General features: G+C 39.6%; 3 protein-coding genes across 8 annotated transcripts; 1 reads left to right on the top strand and 2 right to left on the bottom strand.

Annotated features, from left to right (window-relative positions):
- Nucleotides 1-503: 503 nt before the first annotated feature.
- Nucleotides 504-10018, bottom strand: LOC146688155 (uncharacterized). 6 transcript variants are annotated; one of them, XM_085439405.1, is made up of 19 exons: nucleotides 9809-10018; nucleotides 7762-8671; nucleotides 7447-7638; nucleotides 6351-6834; nucleotides 6154-6269; nucleotides 6035-6060; nucleotides 5893-5954; nucleotides 5729-5773; nucleotides 5515-5644; nucleotides 4388-4547; nucleotides 4113-4236; nucleotides 3990-4021; nucleotides 3743-3806; nucleotides 3606-3643; nucleotides 3286-3349; nucleotides 2016-2117; nucleotides 1886-1932; nucleotides 1078-1111; nucleotides 504-915 (listed from the first exon to the last, which is right to left on the bottom strand). In XM_085439405.1, exons 1-19 carry the CDS (start codon nucleotides 9815-9817, stop codon nucleotides 849-851), a joined length of 2706 nt encoding a protein of 901 aa, XP_085295531.1. In that variant the 5' UTR covers nucleotides 9818-10018; the 3' UTR covers nucleotides 504-848. The 6 variants fall into 6 exon arrangements, with proteins under 6 accessions (XP_085295531.1, XP_085295534.1, XP_085295532.1 ...); XM_085439408.1 differs by having other exon boundaries at nucleotides 1886-1899; XM_085439406.1 differs by having other exon boundaries at nucleotides 3606-3640.
- Nucleotides 10019-10381: 363 nt separating this feature from the next.
- c8a (complement component 8, alpha polypeptide) lies at nucleotides 10382-18169 on the top strand. Its single transcript, XM_085439411.1, has 11 exons — nucleotides 10382-10602; nucleotides 10726-10819; nucleotides 11153-11300; nucleotides 11448-11595; nucleotides 13533-13722; nucleotides 13795-13977; nucleotides 15462-15702; nucleotides 15800-15931; nucleotides 16054-16211; nucleotides 16385-16610; nucleotides 17869-18169. Exons 1-11 carry the CDS (start codon nucleotides 10493-10495, stop codon nucleotides 18018-18020), a joined length of 1782 nt encoding a protein of 593 aa, XP_085295537.1. The 5' UTR covers nucleotides 10382-10492; the 3' UTR covers nucleotides 18021-18169.
- Nucleotides 18170-19284: 1115 nt separating this feature from the next.
- Nucleotides 19285-26672, bottom strand: c8b (complement component 8, beta polypeptide). The gene is made up of 12 exons (XM_085439412.1): nucleotides 26560-26672; nucleotides 26132-26279; nucleotides 24904-25051; nucleotides 23734-23875; nucleotides 23240-23372; nucleotides 21905-22102; nucleotides 21502-21742; nucleotides 21184-21312; nucleotides 20935-21098; nucleotides 20110-20263; nucleotides 19721-19792; nucleotides 19285-19592 (listed from the first exon to the last, which is right to left on the bottom strand). Exons 1-12 carry the CDS (start codon nucleotides 26640-26642, stop codon nucleotides 19438-19440), a joined length of 1767 nt encoding a protein of 588 aa, XP_085295538.1. The 5' UTR covers nucleotides 26643-26672; the 3' UTR covers nucleotides 19285-19437.
- Nucleotides 26673-26864: the final 192 nt, after the last annotated feature.

The raw sequence follows: 26864 nt of genomic DNA, 5'->3' as shown, positions 1-26864 counted from the left end.
GCCACAGCCACCACCTAAATCCAGCCCAGATTATTCAATTATATCAATGAACACAACAATTCACTCCAGCGTGTATGTCTTTGGACTGAGGACGCCAGCGTGAGGTAAAGAACACATTTGTGAAGTAATACAAGGATAGAACACCTGCCCATATCATTTGTTCTTAAGATATCATTTGTAACCCTGATAAGCACAGCCTCAGTACTGGGATGCTTTAACAGAGGGGGGGACTCCAGGTCTCATGTGACAGTGTCCTGCATATTTTAGATTGCACCCTGGGTCAACACACCTGAATCAAATGATGTGTTTTTTACCAGGCCTCTGGAGAACTTCAAAACATGTTGAGGTAATTTAGCAATTTGAATCAGCTGTGTTGGATCAAGGACACATCTAAAAGCTGCAGGACACCGGCCATTGAGGCCTGGAGTTCCCCCACCACTGCCTCAAACTCAGTCATAAGAAAAGACTGTACACAAACAGGATAGGAAAACCAAACGGTGTCATAAAGGCATAACTCGATGTCAACTATTTATTAGATGTTACACTGAAACAACAGCAAAAAAAAGAAAGAAAGAAATGTAAACAACATTTCTGGAAACAGTCATAACTAAGCAACCACAAGTGAACACTTAACTACTGTTACTGGTATTTAGACAAAGTGTAACTGTTTAATATGTGCACCATTACTCATTTCAGTGACTTCCAGAGTAATGAAAACAAACAAAAAAAAACAAACGACTACTATTCGCAAAAAGTAGGTGATATCACAGTTCAATTAGTATTCATGAGGGTTTTTTTCTTCACAGCAGAGGGTCAAAGTCATAACATCAATCTCCATAAAGTGATAATTAGGTGTCAGCATATAGCGGTGGGGGAGGAAGAAGTTCCAGCTCTGTGAAGTCAACTTCTTGTTCACTGTCAAGAAGAACACAGGGCATTACAACAGTTTATGAGAAAGGGTTAGGTAAGATGTTTTTTCTAAGTATTACAGTACATGCTTCTATGGGTACTCAGTTTAATGTTTGTCATAATAACAAAGTTAGGCTTTCTGATCAGAAGGAAACAGGAGACACTTACGGATATGGAGGCTCCTCAACCGCACTCAAGAAGTCTAGATAAAGACGAACAGATACAAGTGTCACATCAGCTTTGAACAACCAGCAACGCAAAATAACTAACAGCAGCATGACTCCAGGTCATTTAAAGCAGATAAAGGTTTCTCAAGTTATTTTCCATTAGGGAAAAAGTCTCCCGTGTTTAGCTTCACCATTAGAATCAGAATCAGAAACTTTATTGTCATTGTCATGAGAACAACGAAATTAAGAATGGTCCCCGATCATTGCATCATCCCTAGCAATATCAAAATATAAATAAAACAATAAAATTCAATAAATAAAATAGAATACTTAAAATACTAATAAGATATAACAGTAAAACATTCATACATTCCCACACACATGCTTCAGACCGTGCATAGATTAACACAAGAGTGGCGTGATGGACATTTTTTTGTAGTATTCAGATGTGTTATTGCAGTTGGATAACAGCTGTGTTTGAGTCTATTAGTCCTTGCTCTGATTGCCCTGTACCGTCTGCCTGAGGGCAACAGTTCGAACAGGGAGTGGCCAGGATGTGAGGTGTCTTTTATGATGTTTTGGGCCTTTTTAAAACAGTGGGCGTTGTGTAGAACTTCCAGTGTGGGGAGAGTGCAGCCAGTGATCTTTTGGGCCGTGTTAATGATCCCTTGGAGTGCTTTCCTCTGAGCCCCTGTGCAGCTAGTGTACCAGATGCATATGCATATTATCAGTGAGGGCGACATGTGGTGACAACAGTGGAGCCATGGCAGAGAATGGGAGGGGAAAAACAAAAACAACACACCACTTACTCTGAGGTTCATGGCTAAACAGGACACAAGAAGAGGAAAGAACAGTGCTGTTGAATATAAAGACAAGCAGCTAGAAACATGACAAGTTTGCATAAATAGTGTCTGAGGTTAAAGGTTACAAAAATAAAACCTTGTAAACTTTGCTCCATCATCATCATCATGGACATCACCAAGTTCATCTTTGGTCTGGTGAAAGAAGACTGCCAACTTCTGCAGGGCTTCATGCTTAATTCTGAAGAGCAGAAGTAATGTTGCAAAATTAGTTGTTTTATTTTGTCCAGCTTCCAAATTCTTCCACGGAAACAAGACTGTGCAGGGTGAGTAGAACCCAACACAACACCTCCCTGAAGCAGAGCTTTTTATTAAAGGCTACTTTTTGTACTCCCTGGAACAGAAGACAAAACGTTTTATCAAATTTGTATTGGCCTCAGGTTTCAAAGTAAAAGCCTGGTTATAAAAGGCTCAAAAAGCTTCCTTCAGCTAAGGTAAAAGCCTTCAAGGCAATGCTATCAAAGTCAATTTTTGTAATTTAGTTTTAGGCTTAACCTAAACTCAGTGTTCCATAAAAAAGAAGAAAACTTATGTTACAAATCCACAGTTTAAAAAAAACAAAAAACAAACAAAAATTAATAGTGGCGATCCTTTGTGTATTAGTAAGATGTTGATAAGTAGGTTAAATAAAACAGCAAGCGTTGGTTATTTAACCATTTCTGCCACTTAGGATTTAAAATATCCCAATATTTTGGACTTCAAGCTTTGCTCACTTAGACAATCAGCAGCTTTTCTCTCTTCTGATTAATTGTTTCGCTTAAATTTCAAGTAAATTGGCCAATATTTTACCAGCTGGCGCCCTCCCTTTGTCGGATGTGATTACAAATTGAATAGCTTTTAGATTTATACAGTTGCTCGCACAAAAGAATAAACTGGAATACCTCACAGATGATTATAATTGGAGTTTTTAATCATTTTGTAAAAGAAAATGATGCCAATAAAGAAAAATCATAAACAAGTAACAGGTTAACAAAAAGAGAAGCCAGCAGTTAGCCGGTTTCTCGGTTTGGTGATTCGCCTTTCTCGGGCAGACTGTTAATCAGCTAAGATTTTTAAGTTTATCATCCAGTGTGGCAATGATAGTCTTTAGTCGCTCCTGTAATCAGTGGAGGTCTCTAGAAACACTCCCTGTATCGCTACAGCTTCAAGGACCTTGTAAAATGTGTCCCAATATTGTTTTTGCTCCTCTTCCACCTTTAATATTTACCTGCTCATTAACACAGTAAGTGATCATAAATTAGTCCACAACACAGTATATATACCCTTGCTAAGAAGCAGTGCAGTAATGTTTATGAAGGGTTTGAAAGGGAAATAATGCGTCTGCTCTGACATCCGTGTTTGAGACTTACTGCGAGTGCAGGTCATCCAAGTTGGCGTCATTCGGTGTGTTCTGGGCACCAGCATGAACACATGCTGACAAAGTGAACAAATGAAGGGCAGAGGTGTAAGCGGAAGGGCGAGACAGGAACGGGGTTAGTTAAAATGCAGACTGAAGAGGAAGGAAGTAAGAAAAACATATGGTAAAAGTGCACATCAAAGCCCTGCTGCAGTCTGCCATTGCATAAAACAACCAGAGTTCCCTTTAAACAGGAGAGGGTGGGGGTGTGGGTAGGCATCTTCTGTTGGCCCATTTCAACTTCAAAAAGACGGGACATAAAAATGTACTCACACGTCTCGGGCACTGAAGCCGTCTGCTGAGAAAAGCTGCTACCCAAATTGAAGAGAAAGAATATTTAATGTTCATTTGTCATTTTTAGAAGTGACACTGATCAAAAAGCTGCTTTGAATAAATGCCAAACATCTTACTGGCTCTCACTGAATGGTGAGAGGGTCTCATCTTCATAGGCCCACTCCTCGCTGTCATCTGTGACTGTGTGAAGAAGGAAAAAGGAATAAAACAAACAATGAAGCCTGACAAGCATGCTAATGAAAGCCCATGAATTCCATCAGTATCATAAAATAACACCCGGCCGTAAAGCAGATGACAGCAGTTAAGTGATGCTGGCTGGGATCCAGCCTAAGTTTCAGTCATACAGAGCCTCCTGAAACTTACAACTGCTTGTTAGAAAAGGCTGGTTTGAGGATCTGAAAAACAAAGAAAAAAGTGAATCATGGCACTGTTTTGTTTTGTTTTTAATTGAGAAACTAAAAATTTGATCAGTGTGCTACCCAGTACCTGCTTCCAATACTTATGTTATCTCCCTCCACGTTGCCTCCTCGCCCTGCTGCTTGAGCCTTCTTGCCGAGTTCCAGCATCTCCTTGATATTTAGCTCCACATTCATCACTGAAATATAACCATCTGCAAGGAGAGAGCAGCAAAGTAATGACACCAAATGTGGAAACACTCCTGTTGTATCAACATCTGTTGTATCCATGCTATGTTTTTAAAGTCCAGATGCTATTAAGCCATTCTTATTTCACACTTACAAATAACACAAAAGTGAACTCACACTTGTTGTTGGCGTCTCGGGCCAACCATTTGCCTTTGGGGCAGTTGGTGGTGCGGATAATGCTGACCGTGTCCCCGCTCTTCACAGGCAGATCATTCTTGCGGACTTTACTGGCCACCATCACCTTGGCATGGTACATCGGCTCTTCGTCCCCCGTCACCTACGAGGTCACGTAAAAGACTGTATGTAAACAATGACGTTAGAGTTTTAAGGTTCAATATTAACATTTTGACCACTGCCCTGTCTTTTTTCTTTTTGGGTGGACGGAGGCTGGAGTGCCAATTAATCTGCTAATGTTTGCAAGCTTGGAGAGCAAGCTGCATTCATAAACCCTGCGGCTGCAACACACACACACACACACACACTATTGCTAAGATTACAAAGCACTTACTCATCGGCTTCAGCTGTCGGTGTCTGAACACCTGTAAAATCGACTTAGCCACTCAGAGTTGTTATGAGCAAGTGAACTATCCACAGCAGTGAAAACTGTTTTTTCTACCAGGTTGTAAACAAGCTTTTTAATGCTGTAAAGTTGGACATTTTAACACGAGACTATGGGGATTCCTACAGGTACTGGAGTTTTTAACACTTTCTGCATTGGTTTCATTTTCAGAAGCTGTCCTTGGATGTCACACACTCACAGGCTGGCAAACTGAAAACAAATATTTGTTTTGTTGTATTCATAAAGACTTGAAATTAGACTTCTAGTTAGTGAAATTGATCACATCAGGAACACATTTACTGAGGTTATACATGAAAGGATTTTTTATTTTTATTTCCAGAAAACAGGTGTCACCCTCTGCTGGCTATTAGAAAGAAAGGTATATGGTACTTTTTCAGACCCTAAAGCCACATCCATCTGTTATACATTATAGGAGTCACATCTTAGCAATGAGCTGCACTGTCTTACAAATACCTAAGCAGCAAAAAAAGTAAAGCACAAAAATGTTTTACATCTCTGAAGAGATGCTGCACTGATTCTATGTTTGAAGTTTTATTAAAAAAAAAAAACACCTAAAAATTCAGGAAGTAACATTTCCCAACTGTGACTTAGAAAAGCTGAATAAACAGTAACCAAAGGAAACTAAAATCAAAAGTCATCATCTCAAAACAAATCACCCCCTTACTTTGAACTTCTTTTTCATTTCATTTTCCTTCTTCTCCCTCTCTTTTTGCTCCTTTTTTTCCTTTTCCAATCGTTGTTTCTCCCGCTTCTTCTGTTCTTTATGGTCGGCGGGGTTGGGAGTGTTCATCATGCTAAGAAAAATGTGAAAAAAGGGATTTGAGTAGCTTGTTTTTTAAATCACATGTTAAGTAAAAAGATTTACATGTCTGACATACCTGTGCATATGATTATGTGCCAAATGTTCACCCGATACACAAACCCTGCAGTTTGATAACCATAGGAAGGGAATGGATGTCACAGTGTCAATAACAGAACAAAGGTATTATGTTTACGAGAAGGGAAGGAGGGAATGAAAGACGGGAAAAAAGAAAAAGCATACCATGGATTCTTTTGCCTTTTAACACATGACTCCTTTTGAGAAAAAACCCAAAAAAGACAACACTAGATACAAAAATACACAGTAAAATACACTTTTTAAAGTTGCTAAGATGATTATATACTCCGATTTAAAAATGAGTTACCTTTGGCTGGTGGTCCACGTATGGATCTGTAAAAAGCAAAAGCAAACAGTGATTATAAATGAGAATAAATATCTGCAAATGGTTTTATTTTAAGAATAAAATGTGTGTGAAGTACTTACTCTTCAGTCCGCCTTTTCTTTTGGTGGAGTTTTGGCTCAAAGTGAATTTGTTCATATTCTCAACATCTTCATATATGTTAGTATACGTTTCATAGTAACTGTCCTGTTGATGTCCACTGTAAGGGGAAAGTATAAACAGCACACTGTTATATGAAGAAGGAAAAAAAAAAACTGATTCCAGTTACTATAAAACTTACCATGAGTGGCTACTGAGCTCTCTTTCCTCTGGGAAAGACTGACACTCAGCAACTCCCACATCAGTTTCATCAGACGGAGATTTAGGAAAAGAATCGACAAGCACCTCTTTGCTCTGGGACCTCTGCTGTGGTATAGCAGGCTCTGGGAACTCCAACAAGTTTATTGGTTCAGAGAAGCTGGCTGGATCAAGGGGTATTATGTTTTCACTTCCAAGGTTCAGATCTTGGATGATGGAGCTCACACGAGGCCCCACAGGATCGTGCGCTGACAAGTCAGCTTGTGGATGCTCAGCGTCGACAGCTGTGTGAGGGTTAGCGCCGACTAAGTCTAAGGCCTCCAGTTCTAGTGCAGCAACATCAACACCTCCACTTTCTGCTGTTTCCATCTCTGTATTTTCAAAGTCTGGAAACTCTGGGGCATCCAGCAGAGGGTTGGAGACGGGTGGGTGCTCAGACTCTGCTTGGCTAACGTTTGGTGACACCACTATAATAAGAAAGTAAAAGCAGTATTTGAACAGATGTTAGGCCTCACCACAAAAAGAGGAATAATGTGAACTGCAGAGAGGATAATGCTAAGTCACTGATGACTAAGCACATGAACTGTGGCCACAGAACTGAAGATGCAAAAAGAGGAAAAAGAAGAAGAAATGAAACATTAATCTCTATAAACAGACTGATAGCCTTTTCCAACATGCATCTGTTTAACCTGAGATGTTATTAGGAGTACTGCTAATAAATAATCATTCTAACTGACGCTATATAGACAGCAGCTGATGTTAAAACCTAAAATAAAACCTACATTTTCCTATTTTTCCAACATTAATCAGGTTTTTCTTAAGATCAAGAAACCTTTTGTTGTCAACTATGTTTTCTAATATGACTGATCGCAGCCCAAGTAATTTGTCAGATTATTCTGACACCTAATGCGCAGTTTGAGATGCAGGTAAACTGTCTATGTGACAGCAAGAGAGGACAGAATTTGCTAAAACGCATCAGCTAACCTTCGCTGACATTTTCTAATAGGTTTTTAACGCAAATCTATTCTCTGCTATTGCTCCCAGTGGCCATGTCTGTAGACTTCGTGAGACTCTCATACCAGTAAACAGAGGCGCATGGTAATAGCTGAGATCTACTAATGGAGGTCTGAGGGGCTTTGCCGGGACTGGCCCCAGTGTTCTCAGATCAGGCAGAGGCTTCTTTAGTGGGACACATGGTGGATGAAGTTCAACAGTCTTCACTGGCATATTTTCAGATTTCTCTCTGCCAAGCTGCTTATCCAGTGCCGATTCTTGAGGGGGAAAAGCATTAAATATGAATAGTATTAGCAATGTATATAAAAATTTATGTTATAACATTAACACACATGATGAAACTGCAGATTTTGACATTTGTCACTCTGCATATAGCTTACTGCATAAAGCGTTGTTGGTTTTGAAGAAAGGCCGGGCTGAGATACAAGCCAGATGTGAAAGGCACACTGGTGGGGGGGTGGGCAGATCAGCGGTCCTCGGTGGTGGAGTAAACTCCTTGCCTGTGTTGTCAGGGGAATGCAAGCTCTTGGGTTTGGAAGAGATCAACATGTTTCGGCGTGAGAATTTCTTCTTGGCCCTCTCCAAAGTGCTCATAATTTTATTGTCAGAATCGACTGTGGTCTCTGCTGAAGGAGGGGTGACTGGGACATCTGGACTGGAGAGGGGGTATTCACTGTTTGATTGGTCACTTTGGAGTGAAGCCCCATCCTCTGTGGTTTGTTTTTCCACTGATGGCAACTCACCAGGAGCGCTACACGGTCTGGTGGTCAAATCACCATATGTGGGCTCATCTCCGCTTTCCGCACTGACCTTTGATGCTTTGACTGATTTGAATGGAAGCAGCAAAGCCTTCTTCTTGACTTTAGTTTGTGGCAAGGCTTCCTTCCCCAACTCTGGTTCGGGTTTGTACTCTCTCCTGAATGGTGTTTCTGTCTTCTGATCTTTTGCGGGCAGGACAGGAAGCACCAGCGGCATGTATCGAGAATGCCTTGCTGTGCCGTCTCCATTAGTAAGCTGAGATGACAGGGAGGTCCGCTGAGGTTGCAGCGGAAAGGAAATCGGCCTCTTGCCTCCAGACAGTCGCAGTGCATCTCTGAAAATGACACGAGGAAGCGCTGGTGTCTTGTTTTCTGCAGGAGTATTAATACTGCTAACCACAGTGCAGTGACCTCCAGGTGGAAGAATCAGTTTGGGTTTTTCAGCAACAGCTGGACGGCTGGTTTTGGATTGAGCCAGGAGAGCCTCTTCCTGAAATTTGGCCCTCAGTGCTTTGAAGTTGATTGGTCCCTCCTAAATAAAAAAAATAAATAAATAAATAAATAAAAAAAACGTAAGTAAAAGAAAGCACAGAAGTATAAGGGATGTTATATGGTCATTTTAACTCTTTTCCCTCATAAAGACAAGGTTTGATGCCCTCCTCTGAACCCTTAATGACGAGCGCTGACACCTCAGTATATATCTATAAAGACGTGGTGTGACAACCATTAGAAGAGTTTGTCGTTTTCCAAGGAAAGCTACATGGGCAGAGACCACCCTCACTAACCTCTGGTACAAACCCAGTCATTGTTTCTATAAGCAGGCCCGAAATATGACAGAAACTGCTCAGTTTAGAGAAAAAAAAAAAAAGCTTCAAGGGTTGCTGCTGCTCGGCATTCAAGGGGTAAAGAGATAAGCCTGCAAAAATTACAAAAGACGTCTTTTCCTCATTTACTCCCCTGAAAGTGATACAGAAATAATTTTGCGTTCCATCTGTCCAACAAAATTGCTATAATTCAACAGGTAATGTTTGCATATGCTGAGAAACAGGAATGAAAATAAACTTTCTAAGTTTCCAATCCTACCTTACCTACCAATCATACAAATGACACGTGAAGGTACCTTTTTTTGGTACTTTAGAACTATTTTTCTAACTGCAGAGTTTAAAGTAGTAATCCGCTCACCTAAATTTAATGTCTCTGCTTTAAGCTTTCTTTCTTTTCCCCGAAAAAACAAAACTACACCCTTTTGGTAATTGCGAGGCTTTTTTTTCCACAAGTCGCTGGTCATTTAAAACCCAAGTGTTTGTTGGTTAATTAAGATGCTACTGAACAGATTAAGCCTTCATATATTGTTTTAATCAATAATAGATGTAGAAAATTTAAGACATCCATGTTTCTCAAAAGCGATCAAAAGGAAAAACTGCTATCACTGTGAGCACCGAAACGACTTTCATATATTTAACTGGGTTGGTCGTAAAAATGATGATTTTATTTCAAAAGTATTTTTTTTCCCCGTTCTATCAGTTAAGTAAGCCATACTCGTGTGTTAGAAAGAGTAAAGCAGCAGCAGAAGCACATTAGCAGAAAGAAAAGCAATACAAGTAAATTAGCTTTCTATTTAACTGCCCTTTAGCTAATTAAACCTGCTATAAAAGCCTTGTAACTTTACCTCTTCCATTGTAGCTTCTGTCTGTCATCGCTGTTAAGGACCGAGCATTTGAAAGACGGTTTCAATTTTAATACCGAGACGCTGTTTACTTTCTTTTTTTTAAACAGCGACCTAACAGCTCTGGTTAATCACGGTGAAGGCTAAAACAAACAATTTGAAAGAGCCGCTGAATGACGCACCTGCGTGCTGCACTCGACCTACGTGCGCGTTCACGTTTCCTCGATCAACGAATCAGGAGCGTCGAAGGCGCAACGTGCGTGGATAGGGATTTATTTTGATAACGATAACTAATTTTCCACTTACAGTTTTTAATTTTAACGCATCTTCTTTTGTCCATATCAACCTCTCACCTCTCCAAGAAGATTCATGAAATTCGGTGAGGTATCGGAAAATTTCATTACATATCATAATTTAAATAAATGGATATCAACTTTGCACACAGTGAAGGTTCAGTTTCACATTTGTAAAGTATGTCATAGAAAAAGGTTGCAATAGATGATTTTAAAAAAAGACAGAGAAAAACTTTCCTAACTGTTGTAATCGCATGTGTTTACTCTTGATCAATCATTTACTGTGGCTGATCAAGGCAACAGTGTCAAGAGTCCCCTCAGGACCCCTTCAGGATCACAATATCTGATTTGCGATGTGGCTCTGAGTCTTTAGGAATCGCTGTTTATTTTCACTATGGGGACATTCCTTCGTTTACTCCTTGGTTTATGCACACTGCATCTGTTTGTCAGTTCTGACACAATTGTTGACGCATCCAGGACGCCATGGACAACAGCTAAAAACAGGTACAGTATTTTTCACCTCACCACTTCTTGCATTTACACCTTAATAGCTTTTATTTATCATATCTCATGCACAATGGGATTTACAAATGGAACTAAGATAATAATAATAATTATGTGGGTCAGGAGGGCCAGAGCTGTGAACAAACCGACACCTATCGACTGTAGACTGGGGAGCTGGTCATCTTGGACACCATGTGACTCCTGCACAGACAGAAAGGTGATTATGCTTTTTTCACTAAACATTTAAATATGATTAATGTTGTTCACAGTGCTTGGTATGGCTGGCTTGTGCAATACTTTGCTACTGCAACTTTCTTCCAAACACTGACATTTCACAGTTTGTTTTGCAAAGTAACTCAGATCACATCAGGAGAGTCAATAAAGTGGGCCGTGGCTGTACTCTGTCCCCGATGTTCCTGGAAGCTCTCTTATAACTTTATAACTCATCAATAAATATCAAATGTTGTACAATTTTAATTTTACGATTCTTCTACTATGAGCATGAATGGATGAATTCAGAGAATTTAACTCATTTTGAACTTGGTTTTAGTTCAGTTTCCGATACTTAGAGAAACCTTCACAGTTTGGTGGGACTGAGTGTACTGATGTACTCTGGAGGAGGGAGATGTGTCCCAGATCAGCCACGCCGTGTCTGGTCCCAGATTACTGCGAAGAGAGCTTCACCTGCAAAGAAACAGGTAAGGACCATCTACGACCATTCAGGCAACAAATGCTGAAGGTGATTTCTCTATGTCTTTTCACTAGCATGCATGGCATGCTGCAAGCATTTGTGTGTCAGGAAGTCAATTCTGATAAATGTGCGTCCTTACTTACTTTGTTTCTAGGGCGTTGCATCAGCCATTCGCTTCAATGTAATGGAGAGCCAGACTGTGATGATTTTTCTGATGAGGATGGATGTGAAAATGTTAACCAGAGAAACAACAAGTGTTCCACCCTCATACCGATCCCTGGTGCGGAGCGTGGCACGCAAGGGTGAATAATGTGCTGTGATGAATGCACATGCACATGTAGTTTACATCACCTATGGAAAGTTGTACAATATGTGACTTCATTAGCAGTCAGTGGCATCTCAGTGGCTACAGCCATCTTCTATATTGTCTATTGTTATGCCTTGAAACGGGCATACTGCTGTGACCCTGGTGAAAGCCACCTTTCAGTATTGTTTGGCCTGCTTGTGGCCTAAGATTTAAATGATTAAAATGCATTTATAAGGTTTTTTTGGTGCATAAATGTAAAAAAAATAGGTAATTTTAGCTCATTGCTAGGTGGTTGCCAGGCAACATGACACTGTACAATTTATAATTCACCCTTTATGGATATAAATGTGGTAAATTGCGGTAAAATAAAAATAATGTCATGTTTTTACAAAATATTCTAGGTGCATAAATGTGAAAAACTACCCAGCAACATTTTACCCATGCTGCTGGGTAGTTGCTAGGCAACACGATGAAGCATAATTTCTGCTATTGATTAAAACCTCAGGGGCCTAATTTTTACCTGTGCGCCAAGTTTGGTGGCTCAACTCCTGATTGTGTAGGACGAGTTGGTGGCCAAAGAAACAAACATGCAAACAGAGATTTTCTGTATTATACTAAGATTTATTTATTTATTTATTTTTTAATCACAACCAGTAGCTTGAGGAAAATGGTCACTCTAAAGTTGTCCTTCCTTTTTGTTTTGGATAAAGATGTGGATTACCATTCACTGAACCATTAGCTTATTCAATTATCTGTAAACTAATTAAAGAAAAAAGAAAAAACACATGCGATGCATATCAGAAACTGACATTTTGCCTTCAAAGTAAAAGTTGCACCTTTTGAAGTTGCTATAAAATAGGACCTAAAATATAACAGCAAGTAAAAAGATTGTTAGCAGATTATTTGCGTGTGTATTTTAAAAAAGAACTCAGTTTTGCCACCTCAAGTCATAATATATTTTGTGTGAACAATAAAATGCAAAGCTGTTTCAAGACCTTATAAATAAAATAACTGCATTAAAATGACCCTGCCACAATAAAAGCATTTTTTGCTTTTTTTTTTTTATGAAGGAGTTGTCAAACAATGTCAGCACGGTGGCGTTTTTGCCTCACAGCTAGAAGGTCCTGGGTTTGATTGGAGTTTGCATGTTCTCCTTATATTTGCGTGGGTGTCTCTCCAGGTTCTCCAGCTTCCTCCCACAGTCCAAAGACATGCAGGGAGTGGGGTTAGGTTAATTGGTGATTCTAAATTGCCCATAGCTGTGAATGTGACCGCGAATGGTTGCCGGTCTCTCTGTGTTGTCTAAAAGGTCCAGGGTTTACCCTGCCTCTCCCTCTATGGTAGCTGGGATAAATGTGCATCACAACCCTGATAATATTCACACCCATTGGTGATCACTTGGTAATTGGTGATCAATATTTATGTAATACGTTAATTAAGTACCTCTTCTTAAAGTTTGCTTCTGTAGTTGAGAATTGTTAAAAGACTTTTACTTTGCTGTAAAACTGTGACTATTTCACTCCACCATCTATTTTTCCAGGGTCACAGGGGCACTAGAGCTTCTCCTAGCAGTCATAGGATGAAAAGCAAGGTATACATAACATAGAGAGATAGACAGCCTTTCATATTCCCACTTGTGGACAATAAACCTATCCCTTACTCTGGACTGTGAGAGGAAGCTGGAGCACCCAGAGAGAACCTACGCTGGCATGGGTGACATGCAAACTCCACACAGAAACCCTCTTACTGACAGGCACCCCTGTGACCCCCCCAAAACAAAATACTTTGCTCCAGAAACAGTTTTAGCTCCAAAATGCCGGTCCAATTGAACCTTTGATATGCATTTATATCACACTATTTCTTTGTCTTGAAAAAGGATAAATCTGTATCTGAATGTAATTTCTTAATTTGCACTGTTCTTCTTTCTTGTAGCTATAATGTTTTAAGTGGAGAATTAATGGATCATGTACTTGACCCAAGATATTTTGGAGGAGAGTGTGAATATGTCTATAATGGCGAATGGAGAAAATTCACGTATGATGCATTCTGCGAGAACCTGCACTACAATGAAGATGAAAAAAACTACAGAAAACCATACAACTACCATACTTACCATTTTATGGTACTGTAATGTTCTGATTTTTCGTTTTATTTTATTCTACAAAAATATTTTAACGTATCTAACCTGTTACAGGCCCAAGCATCATCAAAGGGCTCTTCTGAATATTTTGATGACATGCTGAGCCTGCTGAAAGCAAGGAAAACAGTGTCATCGTCCAAAAGTGGCTTCACATTTGGAATCTCCCGTGTGGAAGTGGGACTGAGTGGCAGCAGTGAAAATACATTTCTCAATAACATAACACAGTTTGAAAGCCAGGTATATTCTTTTCACCCGAATATTAAAATGTTTTAAATGAAAACAATTACTGTTGATATTGTTGTTAAAATATATTAATGTTCATTATTTGAAATCACTGCTAATTCGTTTTTAATTTAGCATTAAATAATTTAGAGTTAAATAGCTTACGGTATTTCTAGCTACTGAGGCTACCAGCAAATAATTAACCTATGGCTAACTAGATTGTTTATAAGAGGTCACATTCAATCCAACTGGCTTGAGCTAGCTAGCTCAACAGGTACCTTAAGCTAAGAACTCTACCTAGCATTAGCTTCAGTGGTCAAACAAGAATATAGTGTCAGCAAGATTGTACAGTACTGTGTGGAACTATTGAGCTCCTCTTCACTTCTTTATATTTTGGGATTAAAATGGTAAATATGTCAATTAAATGTATACAATTCAAATCAGTCTGAAAGTCAAGATTTGGTATGACTACCATTTGCTCTTTAACATAGTCTAAACTCTCTAAGCAAGATGTCTTTGAGTAGTTTTCAGGAATAGTTCCAGGCTTCTGGAAGGACGTTCAAAGGAAAATGATCAAAATTATCCCACACTGCTTCAGTGATGTTAATGTTGAGGCAGGCATGCTGTCAGGATTCTGGTTTTTAATGGACCAAAGTAGTTTGGGCTGATCCTCATAATTAGAGAAGCACACGCATGTACAAATTAAGAAAATAATTCAAAAGCTATCATTATTATTTTTGGCTGTGATCTGTGAAGACCAAAGTAAGCGTTCCATTCATTTAAATGTGAGATCCAAAGTGTAATTAAGGAAATGTCATCTTATCCATATGGTTTCTGTCATATTGGTGAGACAAGGCAAGAAAAAAAAGAGACGGAGTGGTGCACTCTTTGAACCATGAAATTGTTACTTAGGTCAATGTGAAACTGTCTCTTGTGACTGGTCAGAATTCACATATGTTATTATGTTATGTTATATTAAGACTGTGTGTTTGGGATCATTGTCATGCTGAACAATGAACCTGTTACCTATCAGATGCTTCCCAGATGGTATTGTGTGGTAGCTCAAAATATGAAAGTACTCGTCTGTGTTCATAGTTCCATCAATTTCAACAAGATCCAAATGGATCTAGTGAAGACGCATCTTTCAGCTCCGCCTATTTTGCTGGATTTTTCTATTTCTTGGGAAGATAACTTTCAGACATCGTTCATCTGTGTAGACTTCTTCCTCTAGTTTTTTTTTTTTTTAAGGACAAACTGAAAAAGTTATCAGCTAAAAGCACTTTGGCAATCACCTGATTAGTAAAAAAAACCAACAACACTATTTTATGTTCAACCACAAGGTTCAATGGAGCACCTTGGGTTCAAGTCTGGCCCAGACCCCTTTGCCACAGAAACAAAATATAAAGAAGTGAAGGGTGGCACATTTTGTTTCTTTGTATATTTGTTGTTTCACATTCAAAGTGCAAAATCTAGTTGTTATATTGTTTTTTCCCCCTCAGGATTTAGGTTTCATTTGGCTTAATTCAGAAGTGCAAACCGCTCGCTTCAAGATGAGAACTAATAAGCTGATGCTTCATGAAGATTTCTATGTTTCACTCATGGAGCTCCCAGAGGAATACGACTTTGGGATGTACTCTCGCTTCTTCAACACATTTGGCACCCACTATATCACAGAGGGAACTATGGGTGGAACCCTGGAACATGTCGTGATTGTCAACAAAACAACACTGAGAAACCTAGGTACTGGAGTTTTCCATTTTGTAATCAGAGTACCCTACCACATTATCACATGCGATGTAAAGTAACCCTTGTTTTGTGTTTTCCCCAATGTTTACAGATATTAACGCTGATGAAGCTGGTTCATGCTTTGGTGCCTCGTTTGGTTTGAGTATTCCAGTTGGCAGCAGTGCAGCAATAGAGCCCAAGCTGTCAGGGAAATTATGCAACAAAGACGGACATTTCAATGAAGGTGAAAAATGGAAATTCTGTCTTTATCTAAATTAACTAGTTAAATTGCTTTATTTGTAACTTTTTTTCATTTCTTACAAAAACAGGGTTATAGTTTCTTTTGATTTGTTTTTGTATGCACAGATAGAAGAGGTAGTTCAGCTATTATTGAGGACGTTGTCACAAAAGTAAGCGGAGGAATCACAGACAGCAGCGCTGGTCTGAACGCCATCAGGAACCCTGACATGTACCGGAAGTGGGGGTTCTCTCTTAAATATAACCCAGCACTCATTGATTATGAGGTAACTCAGTAAAGTTAAATTATGTATGAATCAAGATGAATTATATATCTTGCTCTTCAACAAATGTTATAAATCTGAGTGTCATTTCTCTCAACACACTGCTGACATCTTCTTGTAATGAACTTTCCTCTTTCTTCTCGTCCTGTCTCTGTCCCACATGCCCTGTAAACTAGATCATGCCGATTCATGAGCTTGTACGTAGCAGCACAGCTGCTGACCACGTAGGTGACAGACTGGCCAACTTGCAGCGAGCCATTGATGAGTATCTGCAGCAGTTTAACCCGTGCCGCTGTGCCCCCTGCAGCAACAATGGGATTCCTGTCCTCTCAGGCACGTCTTGTAATTGCATGTGTAGTTCAGGCTACCAGGGGTACGCCTGCGAAAAGACCAACCGAAGAGGTGAGAAGAAGAAACAGGAACAAGCTGAACATGTTCAAATCACACACAGTATTTCAAAAGACATTAGAAACAAGTAAAAATACAACTGTGACAAATATTGTAGTCGTAATTTTTTAACATTCAGCAGACAAGCTTCACTTGTATATGACCAGTGTTGGTCAAGTAACTTGAAAATAGTAATTAGTTACTAATTACAGATTACTTCGTCGAGAACGTAATCCTGTTACTTTACTGATTACTTATTTTCAAAAGTAATTAGTTACTTTATTGCCTAGTTACTTTTTTAAAAACATGATACACAACTGAATAAAGCAACCGACCTTTCAGCCCAATTCTATTTTCTGAATAATCCATCATATAAAACTGAATCAAATGAAAAAGTCTCTTTTAAAACCTTGTTTTATTAGTTTTAATCTTTTAACTTTATGCACATTGCATCAAGCAAAAATTAAATTATATATAACATTATTTGATTTGAAGGAATTTGTTTAACATTTAAACCTATTTTCTGCATATTCCATCATATAAAATAAATTTTTTGTGTTTACACACACACTCTTTCAAATAGATGCAAGTAAAACACAGCAAAAAATAAATAAAATCAAAGAATTAGTAGCACTAAGTCCTGTTGCTCCTGAATCTATGTTCACCTGTTTAGCAGGAGAAACAAACACAAACAAAGGACTAGAACAGCAACCTGGACATCGTAGAAATTAATTTGAGAAACTAAACTGAAACTAGAACACAAATGAATAACAAAATACAATAAAACTTAAACACTGGGTCACACGACCCAGTACTGTGACTGTTGTGTGGCTCCATGGTGTAGTGGTTAACACATTCACCGTAAAATCCAAAAGCTCCCTGGTTCCGGAAGGGAAGCAAACACAAACCCAGCCTCAGAAGGATCACAAGGTAATGTGCGCTTAGTGCCAGTCATCAAGCCCAGTTAGATGGCAGGGTTGTGTCAGGAAGAGCATAAGGCACGCGATCTTTGCCAAATCAAAATGTGTGGCTCCATCTGCTGTAGTGGCCCCTTGGAAAAAAGGGAGCGGCTCCTCTTTACTGCAGACTGTTGCCTTTTGTAGCCCAAAGCAACATAATAGCTGAGCTAGAATGAACCGACTGCGGTGATAGTTCTCCACTGATTCATATTCAAATAGTCATCTAATCTGTTGTTAGTGAAACTCAAAAATTTAGCTGTTAATGGATCTACACCCTACAGTTCATAATCAACACCTTTAATTTTTATCAACAGAAACCAAGGCAGATGGATCGTGGTCCTGCTGGGGGGCCTGGTCACCCTGTACATCGAGGAGGAAGACCAGGACACGAGTGTGTAATAATCCTCCACCTCAGAATGGCGGAGCCACCTGCTTGGGCTCTGCTTCTCAGACTTGGCCCTGTTAAACACAAGTTTCTTTCAGATTGCTGAGTGAAGATGTGTTAACTACTTAGTGAGCATTTTTTGTATTCCTTTGGAAACATTAAAGTGCTCAAAAATAAAAGAGAAAATTGGAATTTCTGTATTTTTCCGAATAAATGTATGTTCATGCAGATTTTGTGTCCAGTCTTTGTACCTGGCCATTTTCACAGGAAAGCTTTATTGTTTGCTGAGCCACTTAACACTGACCTGAGTCATGTAAGCAAAAAAAGACACCTAACTCAAGGGATGAAACGATATTAAAATTTAGGATGAAAGAACAAATTTTAAATGATAAATTAGGCACCCTACTGTTACTGGCAGCCTGTCACAAAAACATTAATTTGTTCTCTTTTCTTTTGTTTAATTATTTTTCAATTTGATGAAGAATATCAAAGACAACACAAGTTGAGAGGCATAAAATGGTATTTTTGCACCAACAAGCTGATTCCCAAAGAGTCTTTAGCTGAAAAATTGCCATAGCTTGCCACAGTGTGCAGTGTGTCAATAAAAAATTTGAGGAAACTAAACAAGTGGAGGAAAAATGAAAAAGTAACTTGCCTAAAAGACCATCTACAGCAAATGAAAAGTATCTGAAAGACATTTGATCCTCACCAATGAGAAATGGTTGTTAAGACTGTCCAAACTCTGTTTTTGCCTTACATACTGTATTTATTATGATCCTTTCATACGTTTCAATAAATCTCTGCACGTATTTTCCACTGTGGGGTGTTTTTTGGCTCAGGAGGTAGAAGCAGATCATCTACCAAATGGAAGGCTGGGAGTTTGATCCTGGACTGCTCCAGCCTGCATGCCAAAGTATCCTTGGACAAAATGCTGCACCCCAAATTATTCCAAATGGTTCCATTTGAGTATTAATGTTTGTGAGTGTTAGCCGTAGAGAAAAGTGCTTTCATGAATGGATGAATGAGACATGTTGTAAAAAGCTTTTTGAGCGCTCAAGTATGGCAAAAATAAATAAATATATATACTTTTATTTTTTAAAAGCACTTTATAAGAACCAGTCCATTTACCACTTCTCTCCTTGTCTTTTGGCCTCCACTGCAGAGTGACCACGCACCCCAGCACCTCCAGCACCTCCAGCACCTCCAGCACCTCCAGCTGCACAGTATTGTACTTTTGTGAATTACTTTAAATCTGACGGTCGAATCTTGTTAACAGAAGCTAAGTATCTGAAACAGGTCGGGATAAAAAATACAAAGACGAGGCCTAGAATCAAGACATAATCCATTGGGGTTAACATTTTTTTTAATACTTGAATAGGGAGATGAAGCATTGTCAAGGAGAATCATCATGTCACACTGGACAGTCAAATACAAGACAAATGTACCAGACACTGAACATCTCTTTTATAAATCTTTATGGCATCTTTGACAGGGGATTTTAAAAGCAGGCAGTAGACTCTTGCTGCAGTTCTGTGCATGCCCTGCCTCCATTGCTGGGTAGAGGGTTGTTGCACTGTCGACTTCTTGTCTTTTGCCCTCCGCTGCAGGATGACCACGCACCCCAGCAGCTCCAGTTGCCATCAATGGCTATTTCTGTCAGAACGGATCAAACCATACCTCCTGTCAGTGTCTCAGCACAATTAGTGGACATAAATAAAACAAATACAACACTGTTACCAGATTATTATTATTATTGTTATTATTTTTAAAGTTGTCTTAACCTTTTTTCCTATTAGTGATCTCACAGGCTCTTCCAGTATAGCCAAAAGGACAAACACAGTCACACTTTGTACCTGTTAAGAAGAAAAAAAGATATTTCCTTCACTGTCACTATTTGCCATCACTATAATCATCACCAGATCTCGCATTTAGATTTTGTTTCAGCTGAAACTTAAACAAAACAGTAGAAAAATGGGATTGTACTAAGATGTTGCAATTACTTCTTGAGTCTTTGATGAAAGACACATCCTTATTACATCAAAGTAAAGCTATCATAAGTAGCTTATGATACAAAGTAGTGCATTGAGTGTTCTGTGAATAAATGATGGAGATGGAACAAAGGAATCACTCCATGTTAATAGTTGTTGCTCAACAACAACAACTGGGTTACCTTTCAGAACAGCCACTCCATTGTTGCGACAGGGAGCACACCGGCATGGACTAGCCTCTGCCAAGTACTCTGACAGGGCTCTCTTCAGGTTTCTTTTCAGGACAGCATGCTGGGAAAAGTCTCTGGAGGTCACCAGCTCATGGAGTGGCCGTGTCTAATAAGACATAAATACTGTTTTAAATCCAGGATCTTTTTACTGTCCAAATAAAACTCTCTCCCTTTTTTGTACTGAGCTTACTGGGAAGCTCCACAAGTGCTGAAACCTGACTGTGCTGCAGCAAGGCAGCCTATTTGTCTTTGGCACACTTGCTTTTTGGCATCATTTTGTGTTTGCTCTTGCCATTGATCAGCTCGGTTTGTACTTTGCCACTGTGTGATTGTGCCAGTGCTTGTCATGCATCAATTAGTGAGGTCAGATGCCGTGTGGATAATTCCATCACATTTTTGAGCTGAAGCTGAGAAATATTAAAAAAAAAAAATGAACAAAATGAACTATTTACTGCATTCATGTAAAAAAAAAAAATAGACAAAAACAAACACACCCATTGTAGAGTATTATGTGTGGGACTCCAGCATGTAGCACAGCCAAAATAGAAGCAATAGACAGAAAAACTGCAATAGGCCTAGGCTGCTGGGGGGTTCCCAGGCTGGCTGCTCTTCCTGAGCCTGGCTCTTCCTTGCTAATAGAAGTTCATCTGATTATTGTTGTTTTCTTTGTTATTTTAGTATCTTCCCCTTACAATAGAAAGCACATTGAGGCGTCTGTTACTGTGATTTGGTGCTATATAAATAAAATTTAATTGAACTGAAATGAACTGAACTCACCGTTTGGCGAATGAAGTCAGGGTTGAACCGCACACCTTCACCCCATAGCCTCATTAGTTCAGGGGTGGGAAGCTTCTTGGACAACAAAGCAGAGACGGATTCGCTACTTCCACCTCTTACGATAGCAACAAAGTCTTCCACCTCACTGTCAGTCCTTTTCTCCTCTGGAAAGAGACAAATTACTTACTTAAGCTTATTTGCTCAATGTAAGACAGACTGACAGAACTATGATCAAACAGGAGATCCCACCTCCCATCTCGTTCAGCATGCCATCACAGGATCCTCCGTGAAACCCCAATGATAAATAGATACCGTCTATATTTGCGCCAACCTTTAAACCTGCCTCTACGCAGTTCTTGTAGTCTTCTAAAGAATATTCTGGGATAAAGAGAAAAAAACCCTCAGAGACCATTTCTCTCACGAAATAAAGCAAAGACTAGTTCAAACAGTCTTAAAGTGTTGACAGCTTATTTCTAACAGTAACGGTCTAGGATTTCTTGTCATGTCATCTAAATATGGAAACAACTGACTGAGAACGCCTAACTAAAGCTTGTTGAGGACTCCTACCTGTCTTTGCAAGCTTCTCTTTGTCCAAAATAATGGTGTGCTCATAGTCTCCTCCGAGGGCAGCCTCGGTGACATAGTGGGTGCCATAGTCCCTGTAAATCTGCCTGTATTCCCCATAATCATAAGCCTGCGGCAGGGCGCGTAGGCGCCGTAGAAACTCGGGGTGTAGCATTAAATCATCCGGCTTCAGCATGTACTGGGCCAACTCCAGCTCTGCCTTGGCCCTCACAAAGCTGTTTGTCTGGGCATCAGAGAATGCAGGTCAAAGTTATCACAATGCCTACTGTGTTAAGAATACAACATACATTTTGGATATGTGGATATTTGAAAACAGAGTGAGAAGTTCAAGGTAACGTAAAGAGATCTGCACGCATTAAAAACAACCCAAAACATGACACCTCACCGTCCCAGAGGCACTGCGAAGTTTCTTAACTGACTTGCTGTATTTGTTATCATTGTAGTTGATGCCAAACTTGAAAATTCCTGGAATGCCAAAGCCGATGGAAACAACGGTTTTGCTAGTGCGCTCCTTCATGGTGTAGTCCATGTAGTCAGAGTAGGATTCAAAAGCCTGCAGGCTAAAATCATAGGAGCCTCTCGTCTGTGGACAAAAAAAAAATTAAATGTTTTGTGTGAAAACTAAATGGTAATGGTTAATTAGTCATATTAAGCGTGAACTGGCCTTTCTGTTCACCCCCATTGAGGTGTTAGCTCAAAAACAAGACAACAAAGGGTATAGAATAGAAAACCCTATTTTAAAGTTTTCAAAAATGGTGTGGCAAGAGGTTCACAAGAGCTTTAATCTGTCCCCATACTTTTAAAAATGTGCACCCCTGTGGCACAACCCCAAAATTAAAAAAGGTAAACAAACAATTTACTGGCCACAATGGCACAAAAAAGTGATTTAAAAGAAGAGAACACGCTCATGTCTTTTAATGATCTGACAGTAAAGTTTAATTTGGAAGGACCCGGCCATTAGAGATTGTTTGAAAGATAAAATAAAGCTGTCTCAGGAGACAAATCTTCTAGAGAATTTCATTTTACTTACACCCTTACTTACAAAAAGATCTGGATTGATCCTTTGATAAGGGAACATGGGATTCAATCATCTCTGAAAATGGGTTTTACATAAGGGAAGCTAGAGGTAAATTTATCCAATATAAAATTCTTAACAGGTACTATTACACACAGATGAGACTTTATAAAATTAGTAAACATGACTTGAGACTTTATAAAATTAGTAAACATGACTTGTGTTGGAAGTGCATAAAAAGCAAAGGGTAAGCTAGTGCAAGCTATGTGGGAATATCCACTGGTCTCCCCAATATGGGAAAATGTTTTAAAATATATGGAGGGCTGGGTGAAATTTAAGTTTCCTAGATCACCAAGACTGTGCCTATTGGGGGACAGAGGCGAGGTGCCAGAGCTAGAAAAAGCAGGCTTCAGTGTTAAACACTGGGCTTGTGACCTGTGTTCGTCTTATTTTAACACTTTGGAAAGTGCCTCGGACCCCTACTGTTTCTTTAAATGTTCAAAAAATAATAAAAACTTAAAACAAATAGTCATATTAAGAGTACTTTGAACACAGATGATACTGCAATGATATAACAATGGCATAGCAACATGGCAACATGGCAACAATTTTGTTTTAAAACTTCAACAAACCATTAGTAAATGAATTCGTTTATGAATACTAGACCACAATACTGGACAGAAGTGTGTTTGTCTGCTTTTTCACCTGAAAGGTATACTGTTGTAAGTTGTAGGGCTTCCTGAATCTGACGTCCTGGATGTAGTGGGGCAGGCAGCTGCCTGCATAGTATCTGTTATCAAGCACCACTCCTTCCAGGTTACTGTTCAAGATGTTTATTCTGAAAGAACAGCAATAATTCTGTGCATGGATTGGATTTAGAAGAGTAACATGTAAAGTGTGCGTGTTAGTCCCCATAGGGAAATAGTTCCTCTGCATTTAACCCATTCACCCAGTGAAGCAGTGGGCAGCCACCAGTGCAGAGCCCGGGGAGCAGTGTGTAGGGATGGTACCTTGCTCAGGGGTACCTCAGGGTAGCCGTTCAGTGGAGTCGAACCCCCGACCTTCCGATCATGGGGCCACCACTCTACCTACTGAGCTATCCCTAACATGCTTGGATAGAAGTACAAAGTACATAAAACACAAGTAATAACAATAATTTGGACTTGCACAAGAGACAGACTAGTGGAAACATAGCTCACCCTTTGGCAAGGTTTTCGATTCCCCAGTACTCCTCAGCCTCCTGCCTGCAGGGCTTGGGAACCTTCCTGCAGCCATTTTCATCTGACATGTCCCCACAGTCATCCTCCCCATTACACTGCAGAGTTCTAGGAATACAGCGACCTGACAGAGTAGAGGAATATATGGTGTTAAACCATGACTTCTTTCCAGACAGGCAGTGTGCAGAATAAGTATGTTTGCAGAATTGGATCCATTTTGCAAAATTATCTGTAACATAAAATCAAAAAAAATGTGTTTCAAAAGTGGATCTTTACTTTCAAGTGAAGAGTTAGATAAGAATTAGATGAAGAGTTGATTTGATTCTCAACATGTCTCTTTGTCAAGTGGTGGTCATCAGTTTGCTAAGCTTAGGGAATAAAGCAAGTTGGACTCTGCTCCAAATAAAGAATATTGACTCCGGAAAGTCACAACTTATCCCAAAATGTAATCTCTCCAGTGAATCCTGGGTCTTCCCTGTGGCCTCTTCCCTGAACACATCACCTAGGAGGCACTAAGGAGGCATCCTGGTCAGATGTCTCAACCACCTCAACTGGCTCCTTGCATCCTGGAGGCCTAGCCGCTCTATTTCAAGACCCCTGCTGACCCCCTGTCACCCTTTGGAGGATGTTCATTTGTGCTGCAATCTCGTTTTTCTATCCATCCATCCATTCGCTTCCGCTTATCCTTTTCAGGGTCGCGGGGGGCGCTGGAGCCTATCCCAGCTGTCATAGGGCGAAAGGCGGGGTACACCCTGGACAGGTCGCCAGTCTGTCGCAGGGCTAACACACAGGGACAGACAACCATTCACACTCACATTCACACCTAGTGACAATTTGGATTAATCAATTAACCTATCCCCACAAGTCTCCCCCCACAATCTCATTTTTCTAGTCACTCAGAAAATAGGTCAATCCGTAAAATTTAAGTTGTATCTAGGTTGGACAGTCAAAAACTTTGTTTAAAAATAGATAATTTACGATTATATAGTGGCTGAACCCAGTAAAAATTAAATTGCTAGATAATTTGAAATTTTCTGACTGGAAAGAAGACTTGATTATATCAAACACATAACAGTAACGTCCATGCAATGTGAATTCTTAAACACTGAAAAACTACTGCTGTGTGATTTCTATTCCGACTGTTGGAGTTACCTGTTTGGGTGCAGAGGAAGCCCTCACAGAGAGGAACACTGTCACAAGTGTAGCGGGCTGGAACATTACAGGCCTCCTCCTCCCTGGCATGGGAATTGCACTGTTCCCCTCCAAACTGAGAAGGCTGCTCCACTTTGGCATAGCGATACTGTGATGTTGCGGGTCACAAAAACACAAGAGATTTTGCCAGTATCCAATAACGGTGGCCTGAAAACTGCTCCCGGGGAGCTATCAGCTGAAATCACATTAGCAGGCTCTTTCCACTTTGTCATGTCAAGGTTATTAATCCCTTTACTTGTAAAGTGGATAAAATAGAGCACTGAAGTATATCAGCTGAGTCCTTCACCAGACACTGAGCTCTCAGCTTTCACAAAAACAGGTCACAAGTGTCAAAATGTAGAATGCTCCAGATTTAGCTCTCAATCCTAGCCCCATAGGAATGATTCATCCAGTCTAAACTACGCTAAATTAAGCTAATCTGTGGAAATGTAACATTTGATTTAAGAAGTTTATCTGGCTAGTAATTCTGTGGGTTAGTTAAACTAAAAATAGTATTGCTTGATTTCTGAGTTTGAGATGAAAGATTTTGTTTCAACTTTTGATATTTTAGGAAACATATTTTATTTGCCTTTTGCCAAAAATTCCCATTGAAACAATGCTAAGTTAGTTGCTAATTTAGCATTTTTATATTTAGCATAATTTAGCAGATTTATTTTTAAAATATATAGGTCTTCTAGGCAAATTCTACATTTGGACTAAACCAGGCAAGCCGTTTCCACTGTAGATGATCTACTATTAGCCGACTGCTGCCTGAAGCTTCATGGTTCAGACTTGATAATAGTACGCTCTGCTCATCTACTTTCAAACAAATTCTTTTAAATAGTCTTTAATACCTCTTTTTGTTTGCCCTATCTCTAAAGCAGTCTACAGTATAACCAATGACCAACCACTGTTGGGGGTAAATTCACATGAGGCTGAATCACAGGCTGTTCCACATTCTTGGACTAACAATGACTGTATTTTTTTCTAATTTTTTATTAAAGCATTGCATTCAGACTAAAGTTCTGCTTGTATTTGTCCACTGGTCAGCTGCTCTGTGAGGCAGCACACGCTTAGCTTATGCATAGCTGCATGAATCAGATTGTCTGATGAGATCCAGTCATATTTCTGCAGATTTCACTGTATGTTCTTGTTGATTTAACTAACATCTCATAGCCATTATACTTACTTTCTTCTTTTGACAGACGTCACAACGTGACCATGCGCTCCACTCTGACAAAATGCAATCCACTGGGTGAATTACCACTGGGTCACCCACTGACCGGGCTTGACGACTGCTAGGGTCTTCATTGCTTCCTGTGGCCACTGCAAAGTTACTGTTACATGCAGATTAAAAACTCACATCAAAACAAATAGAGCAATGCAGCACTGGGAGCAAAGGTCATGTGTTTTTTTCAAAAGCATCTGATCAAAATATAATAGCTTGTGAAAGGAACACAGATTTAAGTGTCAAATGAGGTGCTTCTAAACTTTCTAGTTTGTCAGCTGGTCTTTGACAGATAAATAGTTACAACAATTAATTCCTGTGGAACCTACTCAGCAAATGAAAAAATAAGCTTATCAATTCATTGCAGTTAAAAAAAATAAATCTCCTACCTTAGCAGCACCAAACTCAAAGTAACGTGGAGTAGACAACTGTGCAAATTGATTGCACTGCTCTGTATCACCACAGAAAGCATGTTTGTGTGTTGTGACTGACTGTGAATGAGGAGAAGACACTCTGCTCTCTATGTAAACAAAGCCTGATCAATAATGGACTGTATATGAACTGCTGCCATTAAAGTCAGATGTGGAGCTGGAGTCAGAATACTGCAGGCATTCAGGGCCACAAAGCCAATGTTATGGTGTTGTCTGTGTGGCTGGGACACATACCTCAAGTTTACTTAAACATTATAGAATTT

Source organism: Copadichromis virginalis, linkage group LG18 (genome assembly GCF_057382275.1).
Source record: "Copadichromis virginalis isolate Kocher_CV1m ecotype Utaka linkage group LG18, C_Virginalis_male_GT1.1, whole genome shotgun sequence".
Taxonomy (NCBI): domain Eukaryota; kingdom Metazoa; phylum Chordata; class Actinopteri; order Cichliformes; family Cichlidae; genus Copadichromis; species Copadichromis virginalis.
The sequence above is the reverse complement of the archived record's forward strand: the minus strand, read 5'-3'. Positions and strand labels throughout refer to the sequence as shown.

What these genes read in the sequence shown, in the direction of transcription:
- LOC146688155 (XM_085439405.1), bottom strand. An exon ending in CCATGCGCCTCTGTTTACTG is followed by an intron (nt 6,835 to 7,446) that starts GTATGAGAGTCT and finishes TTCTTATTATAG; the next exon opens with TGGTGTCACCAAACGTTAGC. An exon ending in GTTTAGCCATGAACCTCAGA is followed by an intron (nt 1,112 to 1,885) that starts GTAAGTGGTGTG and finishes GTCTTTATCTAG; the next exon opens with ACTTCTTGAGTGCGGTTGAG.
- c8a (XM_085439411.1), top strand. Translation starts at nt 10,493, where the DNA reads ATGGGGACATTCCTTCGTTTACTCCTTGGTTTATGCACACTGCATCTG. An exon ending in TGGACAACAGCTAAAAACAG is followed by an intron (nt 10,603 to 10,725) that starts GTACAGTATTTT and finishes TATGTGGGTCAG; the next exon opens with GAGGGCCAGAGCTGTGAACA. An exon ending in CTTCACCTGCAAAGAAACAG is followed by an intron (nt 11,301 to 11,447) that starts GTAAGGACCATC and finishes CTTTGTTTCTAG; the next exon opens with GGCGTTGCATCAGCCATTCG.
- c8b (XM_085439412.1), bottom strand. Translation starts at nt 26,642, where the DNA reads ATGCTTTCTGTGGTGATACAGAGCAGTGCAATCAATTTGCACAGTTGT. An exon ending in TTCGCAGTGCCTCTGGGACG is followed by an intron (nt 21,743 to 21,904) that starts GTGAGGTGTCAT and finishes TCTGATGCCCAG; the next exon opens with ACAAACAGCTTTGTGAGGGC. An exon ending in CATGCTGAACGAGATGGGAG is followed by an intron (nt 21,099 to 21,183) that starts GTGGGATCTCCT and finishes GTCTCTTTCCAG; the next exon opens with AGGAGAAAAGGACTGACAGT.